General features: G+C 37.9%; 1 protein-coding gene across 1 annotated transcript; it reads left to right on the forward strand.

Moving 5' to 3' along the window:
• Window positions 1-2,030: 2,030 nt before the first annotated feature.
• On the forward strand, window positions 2,031-8,666 carry LOC112170236 (TOM1-like protein 4). The gene is made up of 10 exons (XM_024307446.2): window positions 2,031-2,173; window positions 2,647-2,810; window positions 4,030-4,108; window positions 4,388-4,486; window positions 4,586-4,699; window positions 5,409-5,554; window positions 6,921-7,002; window positions 7,171-7,256; window positions 7,336-7,524; window positions 7,744-8,666. Exons 2-10 carry the CDS (start codon window positions 2,701-2,703, stop codon window positions 8,423-8,425), a joined length of 1,587 nt encoding a protein of 528 aa, XP_024163214.1. The 5' UTR covers window positions 2,031-2,173; window positions 2,647-2,700; the 3' UTR covers window positions 8,426-8,666.
• The last annotated feature ends 10,342 nt before the right edge of the window (window positions 8,667-19,008 follow it).

A 19,008-nucleotide genomic window follows, 5' to 3' on the forward strand; every position in this document is an offset into this window, starting at 1 on the left:
ATCTGGTTTCTCTAATGGTTTGAACCCATTAGCTTTCTTTTTTACTGTAGGCACTTTCTTGTCCTTCAGTATAGAATCCATCGTTTTTTGCTGTTCTTTGATTTTTCTACTAACACTCGTTAGCTTTTCTTCTTCCGTTTTTGGAAGTTCTTTGATATAATCCAGTTTGTTTTCCAATCTTTCCAATTGGTGGATTATAGCAGGTAATTGTTCTAGATGAGTTTGACATCTAGATAATTCTAGTAACAGCTTCTGATATTTCTCATCAGAAGATTTCAGTAGAGAATTTATTTTCTCTAATAACAATTCTGACATTGTCCCCATTAAGGAGGAGTTCTCATTTGAGCTATTTTACAAGCTCTGATACCAGTGGTGTGCGGATCTAACCAATGCTCAAATAATCAAGAGGTTTTTGTTCCTCTTCCAGAACATATAAGAGATTATCAATCTCTTCTTCTATTTTATAGATTCTAGTTTGAAGTCTAGAAATGATGTCCCAATAGTTGGGAGATTCTCTGTCAAGACTATCTCTATAGGCTTTCAATTTTCTCAATTTTTCTTTTTCTTTTTGCAATTCTTTGCTAGTATTTTTGCAGATAATCAACTCAAGTCTGCCAACGATCGAAATTATGAATAGTAATGCGTACTGTTTACCTTTGAATCTGAGGATGACTGTTAACTCTACATATATATTCAAACAAAACTTCTGATGGGCCCACCACGTTTCTAAAACTTATGTTATATAAACAATGGAATAGATAGCAACTTAAATGAAAGAGACAACAACAATGTTATGCAGACTCTGACTCTGACATATAACGACTTCAAAGAAAAATGGATAGAGAATGCAAGAAGGGGTACTAATGGTAGTGTTTTCGACAAGACGGGTAGATAGGAAGAAAAGAGGGAAAAGGTTGTGTGGAGACTGGAGAGGAAGAAAATAAATACACTGAGGTGTATGAGAAGTATTCTTCTGATTTTGGGGTGTATGAGCATTCACCTTTTTTTTTTTTTTTTCCGACCGGATAGTTTTGCAGATATATACGATGAACAAAAAGAGTTGACAATTGTAATGTGGAGGAATATGGTCATGAAATCTGACCCAGTCAACGAAGTTTGACTTTATAATATTCCACAAATTGCCGACCTCAGCCGTTCTAAATTTGGGCCCACTCCGCCAATCGAACACGTTTCCAGATCCTTTCACACATTGAAGAAAAGTCAAAACATGAAACCTCTGGAAATATGTATTTGTTTACACACCATCTGTTACATACCAATCACAATTGTTGTTTTTTTCTTTCATTTTATTTCTTCACGCCGGGAATGTTCCATGGAAGAAGATTACAAAAGAGTTATAATGCACCATTGACTAATAAGAATTTTGTACCATCCTTATCATCTTTTAGAGGTGTTTATCCAAATTAGGTTTGTGTTTTCACACATTTTAATTATCAAATATTTTAATTTCCTTGTCTTCAGGTCTACAAAATTTATAACTTCAATAAATTAGATTGCACTACGTACCTAATCTGACGATCGTATCCAAGCTTGATAAAACTTTTAGATATTAGTTAACATGATTAACATTTTGATGATGAACACACTTTAGGTGTTATTAATTCTAATATAGTTTTTTTTTTTAACAGAAATTATAGTCATTTAGAAAATGTTTGACTTCAAGAGCAATATGAGAGTAAGAACAATGTACCTAGTTTAGGGATGTCGGAGAGGAAGCTGTTGAGATAAATGGATATTTTTAGAATTCCTATGAAGCAGTTTAAAGAATTTGTGGGGATCGATGGATAAGTAAGTGCAGATCGCAATCCGTGTGGTGTAGATCGGTGGAGCAATGAATAATCGAATCTACAGATCGTGATCCGCAAAGCGTTCCAATTTCGTGGCAAATAATATAATAATGCAGTATGCATATAATTGATAAATATATTTTTGATGAATTATTTTTTTTAAAAAAAAGAAAAGAAAAGAGAAGAAGATAAAAAAGTCCAAGTTTTGGTCCTAATTTCTAAACAACGAAAGCTGACGCAAAGAACCATTGAACAAACCCCCCCCCCGGCACAAGAAATAAAGGGAGACCCCCAAATTCTCTCTCTCCCTCAAATACTCCAATCTCGCATTTCATTCTCTTTCGATACTCTCGCCCTTCTCACTGGTACGCTGCTTTGTCTTTCTTCTTCTTTTCGTCTATCTGCTTTCTCTCTCTCAGATCAAAATCAAACTCTTCCTTCTCCTTTGATCCTTTTGTCAACACCTCGGGGGGTTTAAGGCTCTATCAGGACCTTTTATCTCGCTAATTCAGTTTTGGATTCACTGGGTTTTTAATCTGGTAGTTTATTTTGATGCTAATTTTTGATGATCTGATCGCCTCCCATGGGATCTTGGTGATGACAACATACTTGACTTTGCTTCAACCCCTTTAGATTCTCGATTTTTCGTATACTGGATGAAATTTCGAATGGAATTGGTTTTCGGTTACAATCTTGGGCTACTCTTTGTGTGTGTTTGGAATTTAACTATTTGACTGGTTGATCAGATTCCGTTTGCTGCATTGATTGGGTTCTTTTAGCTTGTTCCAAGTTTTAGGACTGTGGATGATTGAATTTTGTGCTTGGCTTGTGATGTTAGGTAGGAGTTTTTGAAGGATAGAGGACTTAGTGGAGTTGCAGCAGGACATCAGGGATGGCTGGTAGTGCGGCGTCGTGTGCTGAGAGGGCGACCAGTGATATGCTGATTGGTCCAGACTGGGCAATTAACATTGAGTTATGCGACATTATCAATATGGAGCCCGGGTATCGATTCTTTGCCTTCCTTGAATTACCTTTTATAGGTTTCTGAAATCCGTGTGGTTGTATGAACAATTGTTTATAAAAGAGATCGCTCGAAATTGTGAGTGGTTGTGCTTTTTGTAATAATGTGATGCGGCCGTAGTATTTTGTCGGTTGAGGGTAAGTATGCGATTGTAAAATATGTTGGTAGATTGACAATTGGGGAAACAATTTTAATTTGGATTCAGTACATGGTTAACCATTTCAATATTGTTTTACAATTCTCTCTCTTTCTCTAATGAAAAGAAAGAAATAAAATAGAGAATAACTATTTTACTTTTTGTTTAATTGATCCTATAAACTCCGATGTATTTCATTTCAATGCTATAGGCATGCAATTGAAACATAATTAATGCTTTTGTTTGGTCTATACTGCTATAAAAATGAAATCTCTTGTAGACATTCTGAGGAAACTAACTTTTTGCCTAATATAGGTCTCAGATAGGAGGACATTGCTCCAATTGATACTCCTATATATGCTTAGAGCATTTATGGTGTATCTACTAAATTAAGCTAACCATCGGCAGTAGTTGGGCGAGCTCAAAATCTCACGTAGCATATCTCTTAATGCGAAGGATTGCTAATGTTGCCTATTTTCTGTTTTCTATTGTCTTTTATTTTTATTTTATTCTTTTATATATATGTAAAGAATTCTTCTCTTAGTAAGAGTGCTTGTGTTGCATGTTTGTGCACCTAATGATAAACAATTTGGACATACTTTTACAGTTTTAATTATGTTTAGATTGCAAGGTTGTATGATGATACTGGGTTGAATTTGTATGAATAACTTCAAATTGAAATTTCAGATCAGATTAGTCTAACATTTTGCCAAGTCTTAGCCCAACTTTTCTTTTTCTAAGAACTTTTAGTTCCATGGTTGGGATGCCCCTTTTACTTGAGCCTGTTTCTGTTTCTCATTACAATGATGTTTTCATGATCTTATCAAAGTAATATCAAAACTTTTGTTTGAGTAAATATGCAAATATGACTTATACTAGGTATTATTGTGTTCCTGGGTTCTCTAAAGTTTTGAATATCACTTTACTGGAAATATGGAAGACTGGTTATTCAATTATTGTACTAGCTTAATTTTAGATTTGTGAATCATGATATTTTTGTCCTTATCCTTTCCAATTTCGATATTCAGAATGTTTGCTAGCTGAGTTATATTTAAATTTTGCAGGCAAGCAAAAGATGCCTTGAAGATACTAAAGAAGCGCCTGGGCAGTAAAAATCCAAAAATACAACTTCTGGCTCTTTTTGTTAGTACTTTACTTTTCACACTTTCTCGATATGTTCGCTGTCTTTACGCATTTTATTCCCGTTATGAATTTTTCAAGAATAAAATGTTTTTGCATTCTTTTCATTTTATAAATTCATGACCTAAAGATTCCTGTAGTATTCCCTTGCTAATCGCATGTCTACACTTAAAAATGTCAATAAATATTCAATCATTGAAGGATCAGTTGTGTTGCTGTCCTTAGCAAAAAAGCATTGACTGATGTTTCCTTTGCTTTTCCCTTTTGGATTATTCAATCCAGGCACTGGAGACTTTGAGCAAAAACTGTGGCGAGAATATTTTTCACTATATTGTTGAGCGTGATATCTTGCATGATATGGTCAAAATAGTAAAGAAGAAGGTGCTTTATATTTTTCTTGACCTCCATCTTCCTCCTTTTCAATTTGGCAAGAACAGAAACTAATGTCTTTTCTGCTTTGTATCTAATTCTTCTCTGCAGCCAGACTTGAATGTTAGGGAAAAAATACTTATTTTAATAGATACCTGGCAAGAAGCTTTTGGGGGCGCAAGGGGAAGATATCCTCAATACTATGCAGCATATAACGAACTGAGGGTAATTGGTTTATAACATCTCCATGCTACTTCTTGTGGTTGTCTTATGCAAGTATCAGTTGTTTTTTGCTTCAAGTGTCTATTATTTTTTTCTGGGAATTAAGATTTTCATGTAGCGGCATTGTTGGAAGTTTGGTCATATGATTAGTTTCTGGTACAAGTAGCATAACTGGCATGGATACTGCATGTGCACTTGGAATACTATTAAGATCAGACTTGCATTGATCAGATTCAAGGATTAGGAGGGAGGAAGTTCCATGATGGAAAAAAAAAAAACATTAATGCTCTCTAATGAAATACAGTGAAGTTCATACAGAGCCTGTATATTTGATTACCATCCATCTCATGCTGAACACTTTCCAATCTAAAAATTTCCATGCCTGGGGTCCCCAATATGGGCATGCTGTCAAATTTTCAGAATCCCTCAATTGTCTCAGCTTGAAACTGTGTGCTGTTTTGCATGTTGGTGAATTACAGATTGATTTTTTATTTATTATTATTATTTTTTATTTTATTTTTTTAACATGCACATCATTGTGTACTTTTCTGCTTAAGTCAGAATGAGTGTGTATCATGAACTTTGGAGTCTTTCTAAAATAGTTTATGATGGTTAAAATTTTAACATAAGCTTGCCTTTTAATGTTTATATGTTCATAATTTTATCTTATTCTGCTTCTTTCCATCTAACCGTCTTAAATTATAATTTACAGTCTGCTGGAGTTGAATTTCCACCACGAGAAGAGAACAGTGTACCGCTCTTTACTCCACCACAGACCCAGCCAGTAGTTCCTCCTGTTACATCATACGATGATGCTGCTATTCAGGCTTCTCTGCAGTCTGATGCTTCTGATCTTAGGTACTAACTGATAAATCTCGTCTCACATATACGAATCTAGGCTTTTTCAGTTCAGCATTTACTGCCTGTTAAATGATTTTTGCTGCGTTATTGTTGCATCCATGTTGATTATAATACCAACATGCATGTTGAATGAATTAGATGGATGGAGAACTTTTTTATTGTTGATTACAATTGTCGGTATTTTTGCCTAATATAAGTGCCCTCGAATTGAACCCCTCAAGCTGGCTTGTTGCTGTACATATGATTTCTACTTTATAAAGTCATACTTACAAAGCACTACTGGTCAAATTTATTTCCATAAGAACCAGTGTGGTTGTGCATGCATTAGTACACTAGAAATTTTGACTTCATATCCGAAAGGCTCTGTGATTGGTGTTGTAAAGTCTTAAGGTGTTGTAGGGGTATAGGAACCTTGTCAGTTTTATATTTGTTTGGCTTGAACAGTTCGTTGTACTTTAGCATTCATAGCTGCTGTCTATAAAAGGTTACTTATTTCTTGCACATACCTGAACTCCCAAACAAGCAACTCTCGAAACAGGTATTTATTGGCATGAAAGAGTTTGTATCTGCCGTGCTGTTCCTTGAATTCCTCACAGATAAAAGGGGAAATCTGTTAGATGAGTATGATGGTCTCATTGGCATTACTTTTTGGAACTTTAGAAGTAGGAGGTTTCATTTGTTAAGGACGGAATGATTTATTTGCAGGACCATGGCGTGTAGATTGTGGACTACATGTAATTATAATATGACTACCTGTATAACATGATTACACTATTTCTGAAGATGCTTTCTGTTGTTTAACATTTAGAGTGATTAGTCAGTTATTTAACAATTATCCCTGCCAACAAGCTTATAAGCGTTTGTTATCCATAACCATCAATCCTAGGTCTAACCTTTTATGAAAGATTTGAGTCAGCACTGTGCCTTTAGCAGACAGTTAGTACAGAATTCAAAGAAGCAATGATGAATTTTTTGTAATTACAACTGTGGGCAAGACACTTAACAAAATGCAGACAAGCACTAGCTTGACTTTGAAACAATAGAAGTCCAGAGCTGGTGCTCCTGTTTGATGTGGCATATAGAATATTGGACAATACACATCCTATTTTGCTTTGGTTGGAAAAAACAAAAAAAGACCTGGAGTATGAAAAAAGTCATTTGAAAGCATTTCATTTCTTTTTTTATACAGTTATGTCATCATTGCCACAGAATTACCTTGAGTGTGTAATCACTCATAATTCAAACAACATGTGATATTCAAACAACATGTGCTTTTTGGTTATATCTTTTGTTTTTTTGCTAAAATAGGTCTGTGATAATGTGAATCTGTGATTACTTGACAATTTTATTTGTTTTTGATTAGCTTGCCAGAGATTCAAAATGCTCGAGGAATTGCTGATGTCTTGATGGAAATGCTTAGTGCCTTGGATGCTAATAATCCCGAGGTAATATTCTTTAGCTATCCTTGAGCTTTGGTTACTTTCTTGCCTGAAAAGCATTAGAATATACTTACATGCATCTAGATAGTTTCTTGATCCATACTATAACTAGAAATGCCAATTTATTAATCATCTTCTGGTTATCACAACAATCAATTCTGAATATTATGGCAGGGTCTGAAGGAAGAAGTTATTGTTGACCTTGTTGATCAGTGCCGTTCGTACCAAAAGCGTGTCATGCTTCTTGTGAATAACACTGCGTAAGTGATTGGTCGCTAACATGTTGGTTTTTTATCGTAGATTTGAAGTTGTTGATGGTTGTGGTTCTCTTCCTTTCAGAGATGAGTCCCTTCTGTTTCAGGGATTGGCACTGAACGATGATCTGCAGAAGGTACTTAGTCGGCATGATGACATGGTGAAAGGAACTACAACAGGAGTAAGAGGACCGGAATCTTCTGTTGTGCCACTTGTGAATGTGAACCATGAGGATGATGAGTCGGAGGATGAATTTGCCCAACTAGCTCACAGGTGACAATTAGAGGATCTATTCTCAGTTTTATAGTACTTGCTATTGTTTTCATTATCATACCTGATTTTGTTTGATAGACGTATATGGAGTATAATTGAGGCAGCTATTCATTGCTTGTAATTGAATCTTTGCGATAGAGGATATGAAGATCGTAGATTCTGTTTATTTGCTCGTTTTCTCATTTTTCACTCGGAAGAATTTGGTGAAATGCATTGCAGGTCATCGAGAGATAATTCACAGGGACAGGGCCAGAGATCGGCCAACTCCAATACTGAACCAGTGCGAGCCAGCCCACTTCTTCCTCCTCCACCCTCTTCAAAAAGGCCAATAACCCTTGGTCCTGGTCTAATTGATTATCTCAGTGGTGAAGCCTACAAATCTGGAGGATCCCCTGCAACTTCAGAATCCACGTCCTTTGCAGTTCCCGCTCGTTCGAGCCCCAATTCCAGTTCACAGTTGACTCCATTGTCTTCCTCAGCCCCTTCATCCCATTCCACAAACACGACTCCATCGCCTTTGTTCACTGGAAAGCCTATTTACGATGAACCTGCTCCAAGAAGCAAATCCATTGATGGGCTGCCTCCAGCTCCTTGGGATGCACAGGCTCCTGGAGGTTCTGTGTCTCCTGGAGGTTCTCAATCTCCTGTCAGCCTTCCACCTCCACCATCAAGGTATAATCAGAGACAACAGTTTTTTGAGCAGCAAGCAGGTGGTGCTCCTCAAACAAGTAGTGGGTCTGGTTCGTCTTATGACAGTTTAGTGGGACAGACTCAGAACCTCTCTCTTAATTCATCTACCCCCACGAAACAAGTAAAACAGGAAGATGCCCTTTTCAAAGACCTCGTCGATTTTGCGAAAGCCAAGTCATCTTCGTCTGCAAACCCCAATAGATCATTCTGAGTGTGAACTTGTGCGTAGCAGTCAGTCCAGCTTCTGGATTATGTTACATACTTCAGATCATGAGATTGCCTGTTACTAAATAAATATTGGTAGGAACTTTTTGGGTTTTGGATTATGTATGCTGTTAGCTGGTATATCTCTTTTTTTTTTTTTTTTTTTCTTCACCGGCCGAGCTGGTATATTTTCGAGATGACCTTCGCATTGCATATAATTTAATATACTGATGTACCCTTCATTGCTTCGTCTTTTGATGCCGGTCTTTCTTTGTCATGAACTGGTGTTCGTTGTCCTTGTTTTGTTTCTCCTTCGTTCGTATATACATACCTGTGTTCGTACATCCAGATTGCCACATTTGATGATACATATTTGTGTTTATATGTACATGGAGTTAAAGTACTCGGACATGTATATAACAAGCAACACTATTCCCCGTCTCACAGAAACAGTTGTAAGAACTTTATTCAGAGACTGGAGATTCGTAAATGCAGAATTTCCAGATGGAAGACATCCCGAGGTTCTGGTACAAACCGCCGTAGAACCTCTTCATAGATTTATCTTTAAGTGCATTCAACCAAAAACTCTTGTCAACAGCTTGAATTGATATTTGGGGGTTCTATGAGGGTATTCAACCAGCATAAATTAGCCTAGTCAGATCAGTTATGCATTCTAAAAATGATAGTGAGAATCAGTTGTTTATTGTAACAAACTGATGAAAACAATCGTGGAATTACACAATAGTGATCGAATGGCTTAGCAAGTTCTGATGAACTTTTGCAGAGAACTGTTCAACTCCACGAGCTCTACCATATTCCATATCTTACTTGATTTAATGATGCCAGTAAAATTTGAACAGCGATCACAATTTTGTTCATTTTAAATAACCATCTCTTTCAATTAAAAAATATTTAAGAGGTGTGTTTCCGAAAGAACTAAACTGAGTAAGGGCATCCTCTGTTTAAACTCCAAACAGATGAACATATATTAATTTATATATAATCTCTTAACTAATTTCTCTTTATTTATTTAAAATGTTCATGAAGACGTTTAGTATGAAGGTACAGCAGGATATACTTGATTATTAACGCAGCCAAATGTCTTTAACTCTTTATTATACAAACAGTATATAGACTGGTATTTGGGTGTGCTAATACCAAACTTTTTATACATCTCAATCCTCATACATAATGCAGAGCTCAAAGAAATTAATGATTTATACAAATGTAAAACACACACTCCCTCTCTCTGTCTCTCTCATTTTCCTGTCACTACATGCCTACTACATGCCAATATTGCTGATTGTATTCTTGCACGAAGTTGGGACTATATATAAAAACAAAATGGCGGAATTAGGTGGTTAATATTTGAAACGCAAAGTTCCACAGTTTTCTCAGACGAGGACTCTCTCTAGAAAGTACTTTTAAAGTAGAACTCAGTGAGGACTTTCAAATCAATAGTTGGATATATGACTTGATCACTTGAAGGTTGAAAAAATAATGTCAATTAAAATTTAAAAAGCTTATACAACTGTTAATTTGAAAAAGTCATTATTACTAGAGACTCCCCACTTGTACCACCTTGTATCGAAGTCTAGAATATTCATTTATAAATTAAACTGACCCAATTTCCTTTCTTCTTTTCTCATGATTATGCGTTGTAACAGTAACTAATTGAGGCGTGTCTTAATAGCAATCATTCCTAAATCAATATACTTTTTTGTTCAAGTAAATCAAGAATATGTGTCTAGCCCAAACTCTAGGTTACTTGACCTAGTTGTAATAGAGTTTTGAATTAGAGATATTCTCAGACATATTCATAGATATCCGATTAATTGTACAATTATTTTTCTTTGTATAACTCTGATTCTATATCTTGTAATCCTCTATCTAAAGAGGCCCATATTATAAATGAAAGTATGACTCAATTATCTCCCAATTTCAGTTTTCCTTAAACATGTTATCAGCACGAAGCCCTAACCTTGAAACCCGAAAATCGTAGCCTTCAAATCCTAGCAACCACCGACCCCCACCTTGAAGCTCTCAATCTCAGGAGCCCAGAATCAGCAGTGGAGTCACCGGAACCAGTCGGCAAAGTACCGAACCGGCCCCCATAAGAGAAATATGGTTTACTACCCGGTTTGCATCCTTTCAGACCGCCTTCAACCATAAAATTTTGTCACCAGCGGCACCTTAACTAAAGAATCCGGGAACCGGAAAAATAACACCAAAAAGGGGCCTGAAAGTTATCGGACCGACCATTAGAAGGGCTGCACATCCTTGAACCGGTCAGAATTCCAGAAAATCCATTGCTGCATTTGCACAAGCCCAATCCCATCCAGCCCAGCGCAAAAGAAAGAAAAGGGAGCGGCCCAGAAAGAAGAATGGAAAACGTAGCCCAGTTGACAGAAAAAAAGGACTAGCCCAGCTTTTTAGAGCTGTCCCCCTAAGCCCATATGCCAGCAGAGAAAAAAAAAAAACAAAACAAAAGCTCGGCCCACATGCTCCTAGCAAAAAAAAGAAAGAAAGAAAGAGAAGGGGCCGGAAGCCCACGCCGCGGAAGAAGAAAGAAAAAGAATAAAAAAAAAAAGGGGGTAGAAAACCCATGTGCCTAGAAGAAGAAAAAGAAAGGAAAAAAAGGGGAAGTCAAAATCAACTTTCAGTCAAAGCGCAGAAAAAAAAGGTATTTTTTTCTTTTAATTTAACTCTTTTGCTTTCGTAATTTCAATTTCTCTTATTTTTCTCGGAGACGTGCAATATCCCTTTTTCTACCCCCTTTCTTCTTCATAGGGGAGAGCATAAACCGAATTGTGGGGGTTCGTGCTCACTCGAAGTTTAGAGCTTGTTGAGATCTCCAAACTTAGAGTTTGTAGAGAATTTATGATCGACCACTTACATCATTGTTTTGATCTAATCCAATTCCTCTTGGAATCGGATTTTTTTGAAGCGACTATGCTCAGAAATCCCTAATTTCTTGGAAGTGACTACGCTCAGAAATTTTATATGTTTTCGTGATAGCCTTTTTCGATCCGAAACTAACCATTTTTCTTGTTCTTTTTCAGGATGAGTAACCTGAACAAATTGGACTTCACTCCATTGGGAACAACTGGCTCTGGATATCACAAGTGGATTTGTGATGCCCGCCGGCATCTCATCCTGAACACGATTTTTCGAGCCTAGCCAGGACCTGCTAACTGTTAAGCAAGCTCAAGCTTTGGAAGCAAATAGAGCAATAAGGCGAAAGCGATCATCTTAATTACTCGTCATATGGATGATTTGCTCACGAGTATATGAACGAAGAAGACCCTAGAAGGCTGTGGGTCTCACTCGAAGAAAAATTTGGCAACGTCCATGACTCCATGCTTCTTAAACTAGAAGTGAGATGACATAGCCTCCGCTTCTGTGATTTCAAGTCAGTTATTGACTACAACTCAGAAGCACTTTGCATTAAATCCTTAATGGAATTCTGTGGAAAAGATATCATAGGTACTATGTTGATTGAGAGGACTCTCTCTACCTTCTCCGTCTCTGCTTTGATGGTTGCAAAAACCTATCGAATCGATGTTACTGCAGGACATATCACAAGGTTTCATGAGCTCATTGGAGCTATGAACGTCGCTGAAAAGCATGACAACATCTTGTGAAGAACTATAATTCGAGACTTGTGGGAACAGAGCATATTTCGGGGTCCAATTATAGTCACGCTCCTAAAGGAGGGCGCCAAGAGCGAAACCCTAAATCTAGGGACAATTCTGGACGTTCTGGTCCATATTCTCGCTCTAATGAGGAAGGTAACCTCCAAAATAGGCGAACACGAAACTGAAGAGGTCAACGTAGAAAGAGAGAGGCAGGCAACGCCTCTAGCCATGTTGGTGGCGCTACCAACACTAAAAGTCATCCAACTGACGCTTTCAAAGAGCCTCGATCAATGGAGTTTAAGTACAGAGATGTATGTTTCCGATGTGGAGCGTCCGGTCATTGGGCACACATTTGTAGAGCTCGTGAAGAAATTGTCACAGCTTAAAGCATATTGTGAAGCAAGAGAAGCTCACTATGTGGAACAAGAAGATCAAGAAGATGATCTAGAGTGAAGGGTTGAAGACTTCAAATCTGGCTAGGATTAATAGATCGCTAATTCTGTTTAAGTCTTTATTTTTCCAAGAGATGTAATAGGCAATTGCCATATACTTTAAATGCCATTGGTTTAGTTTTTGGGGTAAATACTGTTTAGTACCCTATGGTTTGGGTCCAAGATCAATTCAGTCTCTGAACTTTCAATTTCATCAAAAACACCCTCACACTATCATTTCTCATCCAATAGACCCCTCCGTCATGATTCAGTCAAATAGAGCAGTTAAGTGGCTGATGTGGCATGCCAACTTGGCACTGGTGGGGCCCACATGGCAGAAAAAATTCCAAAATTCTAAAATAAAATTTCAGAATTTGTTTTTGATGACACAATTGCAGAAAATTTGAAATAACAAATTCTGGGAAATTTTTTTTAAGAATTCTTTTTCTAAATTACCTTGATCATTATACTCTTTTTCTCTTGGTAAAATCTCTATTAACAATTCCCGGAATTATGAAAAATCACCTTGATCATTTTACTCTTTTTCTCTTGGTAAAATCTCTGTTAACAATCGTCCAGATTGAAGGTGGCTAGCAGACTGGGGTGAATTAAGTTTTATGCAAACTGAGTGGAGTTCTACCTGGTCTTGGCTGGATTGTTTATCACTCTATAGAAGTGGATCTTGGATCTAGTACGTATTCACCATACTCCTCAACCCAGAAAACTCTTTTTCACCGTCCCCTGCAGTATTTAGCTGGGATTTGACTGACTAAATCATTCTGATCTTGACTTTCCACACCAAAATCAATTCCCTCTTCAATATTTGACCAGCAAATCGAATCTGGAACAAGTAAGAAGAGAGAACTGCAAAAGGGAGAGAGAATATAATAAAAAAAGATCGATGCTCCCTAGCTTTTTTTAATAACATATGTTTGAATGATCTGCTGCCATGGGCTCCGGTGATTCTCTGGGCTGCTATCAGGATTGCTCGGGCTATTTGAATGATCTTCTAGGTCCATTTCCAATCCTATTAGCACAGGATCCATCATTGTTCCTAATCTCAACACCATCGCCATCATCGGCATCAACACCATAGGACACTGCTTCTGACTTTACATGATTAACATCCACAAATTCACTCCCAAAACCCATACGCCATAACTAACAAAAACCCAGGGTCCCCAATTCAATTAGTTCAAGAACCATCATTCAAGCTCATGCCCTAAATCTACCAAATATCAAAATTCCAAATCAAAATTTGATCTTTCATCATAAATCAAACCCATGCGATGCAGCTGGGAACTCGAGTACTTGACCTCATTGTTCAATATACCGCTACAACAGGCCCAAACCCCACCCTATCTGTAGAACCAGGTGAAGAGAAACATGATGACGTATGCGGATCGGAGCGGAATGGATCTGATCGGAGCCTTATCAGATTACATCGTTCAAGGCCTCCGATGACAAGCCCTTATCTCTGCAATTCTGGGAAATTAAAAATTGCAAAAACCTAGAATCAATCCTCATGGACTACATCCAGATCGACGCCAATGAAGTCCCAATGATACTCGAGAATACACAAACTCAAAGATTCCGACGGAGAAACCAGAGTCGTGAGATTGGTTGGTTCGGCAGATCTAAGGATGAGATTGCTGAGAAACCGAGGAGCGAGAGAGAGACAGAATCAAATTTGTTATTTCAATTTTTTTGTAATTGTGTCATAAAAAAAAATAAAAAATTTGAAATTTTATTTTAGAATTTTGCCTGCCATGTGGGCCCCACCAATGCCAAGTTGGCATGCCACATCATCCACTTAACGGCTCTATTTGACGGAATCATGACGGAGAGGTCTATTGGATGAGAAATGATAGTGTGAGAGTGTTTTTGATGAAATTGAAAGTTCAGGGACTGAATTGATTTTGGACCCAAACCACAGGGTACTAAACAGTATTTAGCCCTTAGTTTTTCTTCACATAGGCTCATCCAAAATGAGTATGATGTCTAGGAAGGTTTTGAGATAAGTGGTACTTAAGCGAGCTTTGCTCCACCGACATCTCTCTACTCACCTGGTCATATGTATTTTGGAGTTATCAAAAGAAGTCAAACGACTATCTTTGTTTTGCATTAGCTAGCATTTGGATTAGATTCTCTTAATGGTTAAGAGACAATGATGTACTCCGTTGGCTTTATGAATAAAATTTTGAGTTCTTTTTATTATGACTCCATTTTGATTCTAGCATATTACTTTGTGACTACAATGGCTGCACCATCAATATTAGTTCAAGGACAAGGAATAGCCTATGTTTCCCTTGCCAAATGACACCTTGATTATTGTCATAAAAACTCTCTACGCTCCTAGGGCAAATCTCACCTTATGAATGGCCAACGAATTCCATGTGAAAACACATATAGAGAACGAAAATGAGTTCCTTTGCAATACCTCTAATGATTACGAATAAAGGCGCATCTTGCAGAAGTTTATGTGTCTCTCTAGTGGACTCTATGTCATTATTCGAGCTATTAAATCCAATAAAGTCGTAAGATAAGATCTCTTAGATTTAGACACATATTGGCTTTGTCACAATATGATGATCAGTCTACTAAAGACTTCACACGAACATCCATTATCTTGAGCGAAACGAAGCATGAATCAAAAGTTGATTCCTAGACTAAGTGTGACCGCCGCGGCTAACTCTAGCGCCGCCGTCGTCCACCACCAGCCTAGGGCTGGCAGAGTCCCTATCTATGATGCCTTGGATGGCGTTCATCATGGTGATAGTGCAATCACCAACTTTGCTTCAAATAGCGTTTCAGACTCTCAGGCCCATCCAAAATCCTCATTGGTTGATTCTAAAGTCTCTTGCTCGTTTTACAACGCCTGTTCCTTAGGGAAATTAGGACTGAGACCGTTCTATACAAAGGATGTGAAAAAACTCATTCTGTTCTTACATAGAGTCCGTGGGGATTCTATGGACTAGTTCAACCAACTTGTGGATGTTTAAATATCTCATGATGTTGGTTGACAAGCAAACACACTGGTCACGTGTTGTACCATTATCCACTTGTAACGCCGTTTATGCTACACTCCTAGCACATATCATATGACAACTGGCTCACTCCCCTAATCATCCTTTTCAATCAATTGGATTTGATAATGCGAGCTTCATTGAAAACTTTCGATGGTTATTGCATTGGGACTGATGTTGGACATCATATTCCCATGACACACCCAAATGATCAAGCAGAAACGACTACGATGGTAGCCCCGATATTGGTAATGCGCACCAATCTCCTTATATTCCCTTGGGGTGATGCAATATCGCATGCAGCTATGCTAATTCGTCTACGACCCACTGCCACTCAATCTATCTCTGCGTTATAGCTAGTGACTGAGTACAAGTATTTCGTACTTACACACATTTGAGTGAGCCATTTATGTGCCAATTGCGCCGCCGTAGAGTACTATGATGGGTCCTTACAGACGAATGGACAACTATGTTGGATTTGAGACTCCAACAATCGTCCGCTACTTAATGCCCTAGCAAGGCGATCTCCTTACAGCTAGATTTGCAGATTGTCACTTTGATGAGACAGTCTTCTAATTGTTAAGGGGAGATAAGAACACGGATGTTCAATAGGAACGACATGAATTGTAGTGGTCTGTTCCCACTATGTCTCATCTTGATCCCCGCTAAAGTGACGAGATCACATATACTTGATGCAAATATGCCTACAAGGATAGATGTTTCTACGAGTGGACGTAACGCCACCCTACATAGAGGTAGGCATGGCGCCAACGTCGTAGAGAGTGACACTCTAGCGTTACAGGCCATGACCCCAGCTAGGATGCGTGGGAGGCTCGTGGATTCGAAGGATACTTTGGCACAACCCAATCCTTGGATCATCGACACTCAAAATCCATCTCATGAGAATATTCTAGATGACGGTTATCGTTGGGGGACGCCTCAACGTTAGAACATATTCTTGAGAATATAGAGCTCTTTGAAAATTACACTAGTGTACATGAGACATGTGATAGAAACTCCATCATAATTGATGATGTAGTCGCGCATTTCGTTGTGCACGAGTTTGTTGAGTCCGATGATATCGAACCATGCTCCGTCGATGAATGAATACCAATGTAGATAAATTTGGCCTAAATGGAAAGATACGATCCAGGTTAAGTTGGATTCTCTAACGAAGAGGAAGTTTTCAAGCCACTGATGCTAACACCTCCTAACATAAAACCTATTGACTAATGGGTCTTCGTTAGAGAGCGTGATGACAAAAAGAGATGGTAATCTCGCATTATGGCGCAAGGCTTCTCACAAAACACTCTGGAATCGACTACGACGAGACATATTATCTCTTAACGGATGTCATTGCACTCCACTACCCTATCAGTTTGGTACTTTCCAAATAACTGAACATGCAACTTACAAATGTGGTCACTACATATCTATATGGGGATCTAGATACGGAATATACATGAATGTTCATGGTGAACTTCATTTACCCAAGTCAAGTGGCTTTAGACCACGGAGCCCATTTTACAATGAGGTTGAAATGCTTACTAAAGTGATAACTTGATTGGGAAGGGATATGCCCACGCGTTTCCATAACAAGTTTCAGATTCTATCGCAATTCATGTTGGACATGATCTTCATTGGAAGCCCTTAAAGAGTTAAGACAAACCACTGAACACTTGAAATCCAAGTTTGAGATGAAGGATTTTGGGAGAACATGATTATGTCTTAGTTTGGAACTTGAGCATCATGTTGATAGATGCTTAGGCATTTTGACAAGGTCAAGCCTTCAAGCACCCCCATGATCGTTCATAGTCTTGATTCTGAAAAGGATTCTCTTCGTACAAAGGATGATGACGAAGATGTGCTAGAAGCAGAAGTGCCTTACTTAAGTACAATAGGCGTATTATTGTACTTAGCTCAATGCACAAGACCAGACATCTCATTTACGTGAACTTGTTAGCTAGATATAGCTTTACGCCAACGCGACGCTAATGGAGTGGTGTAAAAGATATCTTTCAGTACTTGAGATGTATATATGATTGATATGAGCTTGTTCTATCCCTACAGAGAGATGATGGATTCGGACCCATCACACACTAGAAACGCCACCAATACTAGTCTGCGTCCTCTATCCCCATCCCAAAATGACACGCATGTGTTTTGGAAGGTTTTGCTGATGTTTGGTATCTCTCTGGCCCACACAAAATTTATTCCCAAATTGGTTAAGTGTTCACCATGGGTAATGCCGTGATATCTTGGAGGTCTACCGAACATACCCTAGTCGCTATATCTTCAAACAATACAGAGATTATTGCTCTTCACGAAGTGGTTTGTGAATGTGTATGGATTGGATCCATAATTACGTATGTTCGAATAATTGTGGTTTGAACGTACCGGAAGGAAGTCTAACTAAAGCTCCAAGCGGATCGAAGAAGAGGAGAAGCCTGATTGATCTTAGCTGTAACTTGCGAAGAAGAAGAGAAGAGAAGAGCGAGTGAACGACCAACTGAATGAAGCGGCACTGAGTGTTGGTCTCGATCTGTAGTGTTTTGTGTTTTTTTTTTTAAAATGGTAAAAAGTCAAGATTACCCCGTGCGTATCCAGTTTATTTACATATATACGTATCTGCATAGGATAAGCATATATCCAGACCGTACCCAAATCCTGATCCGTGTATCCGAGCGTATAGTACCCATATCCCGGATCGATATGGGATACGAAGACAATTTGCTGTTTCCATGCATCATAGCTATTTAGTGTATTTAGTTTGTTCACTGTGCGCTTCATCCATCCGCTGCATATGCTCTGATCTCAAACCGAATGAAACTATTAGTCTATTAGACCATCGGATCGTAGTAGACCCATAGATCAGACTTTGCACTGTGTGTCTTCATGTATGACCAAATTCTCTTACTCTGCAAATGATTATGACATTATGAAGTTTACTAAATGGTAAGGTTTTACTAATTACAATGACATTTTAAAAGCTTATAAAATGGAAGCAGTCGAGAAGTTAATGCTGTGGAGACAATTGTTTAAAACTATTTATTTTCTCAGGTGCTACTAACAAGTTGAGTTTTGTAATCATATTGATTTTGCTTGCAGGTTTCATTGAACTCTCTAAGTTTTGGAGTGCTGCATTTTGCTTTCTTGGTAATTACTAGCATTTACTCCAATTGCTTTTTTGTTAGTTCGATGAATTGTAGTCAGGTAGAACATCAAAGATTCATATCTTTGTTTGATTCAGATTATTTTCTGCTATTTTGTTGCTAAGAAAGTGGATACACAAATAATAATAAAAAAAAAAAACATCTGTGGTCTGTGTTTAATTGAGAGCCTTGATTTCAAAACCTATTGGTTAAGAGTACTGGTCTATTTTTCTTGCATGATTGGTTTTTTAAGAAGAATATATTCTGATGTTTTCCATTTTAATTTGAGCTTGGCTTTTGAAATACAGTTATGGCACCTAAATTGAGGACGACAAAAAAAAAA

The sequence above is a fragment of the Rosa chinensis genome, chromosome 6 (genome assembly GCF_002994745.2).
Source record: "Rosa chinensis cultivar Old Blush chromosome 6, RchiOBHm-V2, whole genome shotgun sequence".
In the NCBI taxonomy this organism is placed as follows: Eukaryota; Viridiplantae; Streptophyta; class Magnoliopsida; order Rosales; family Rosaceae; genus Rosa; species Rosa chinensis.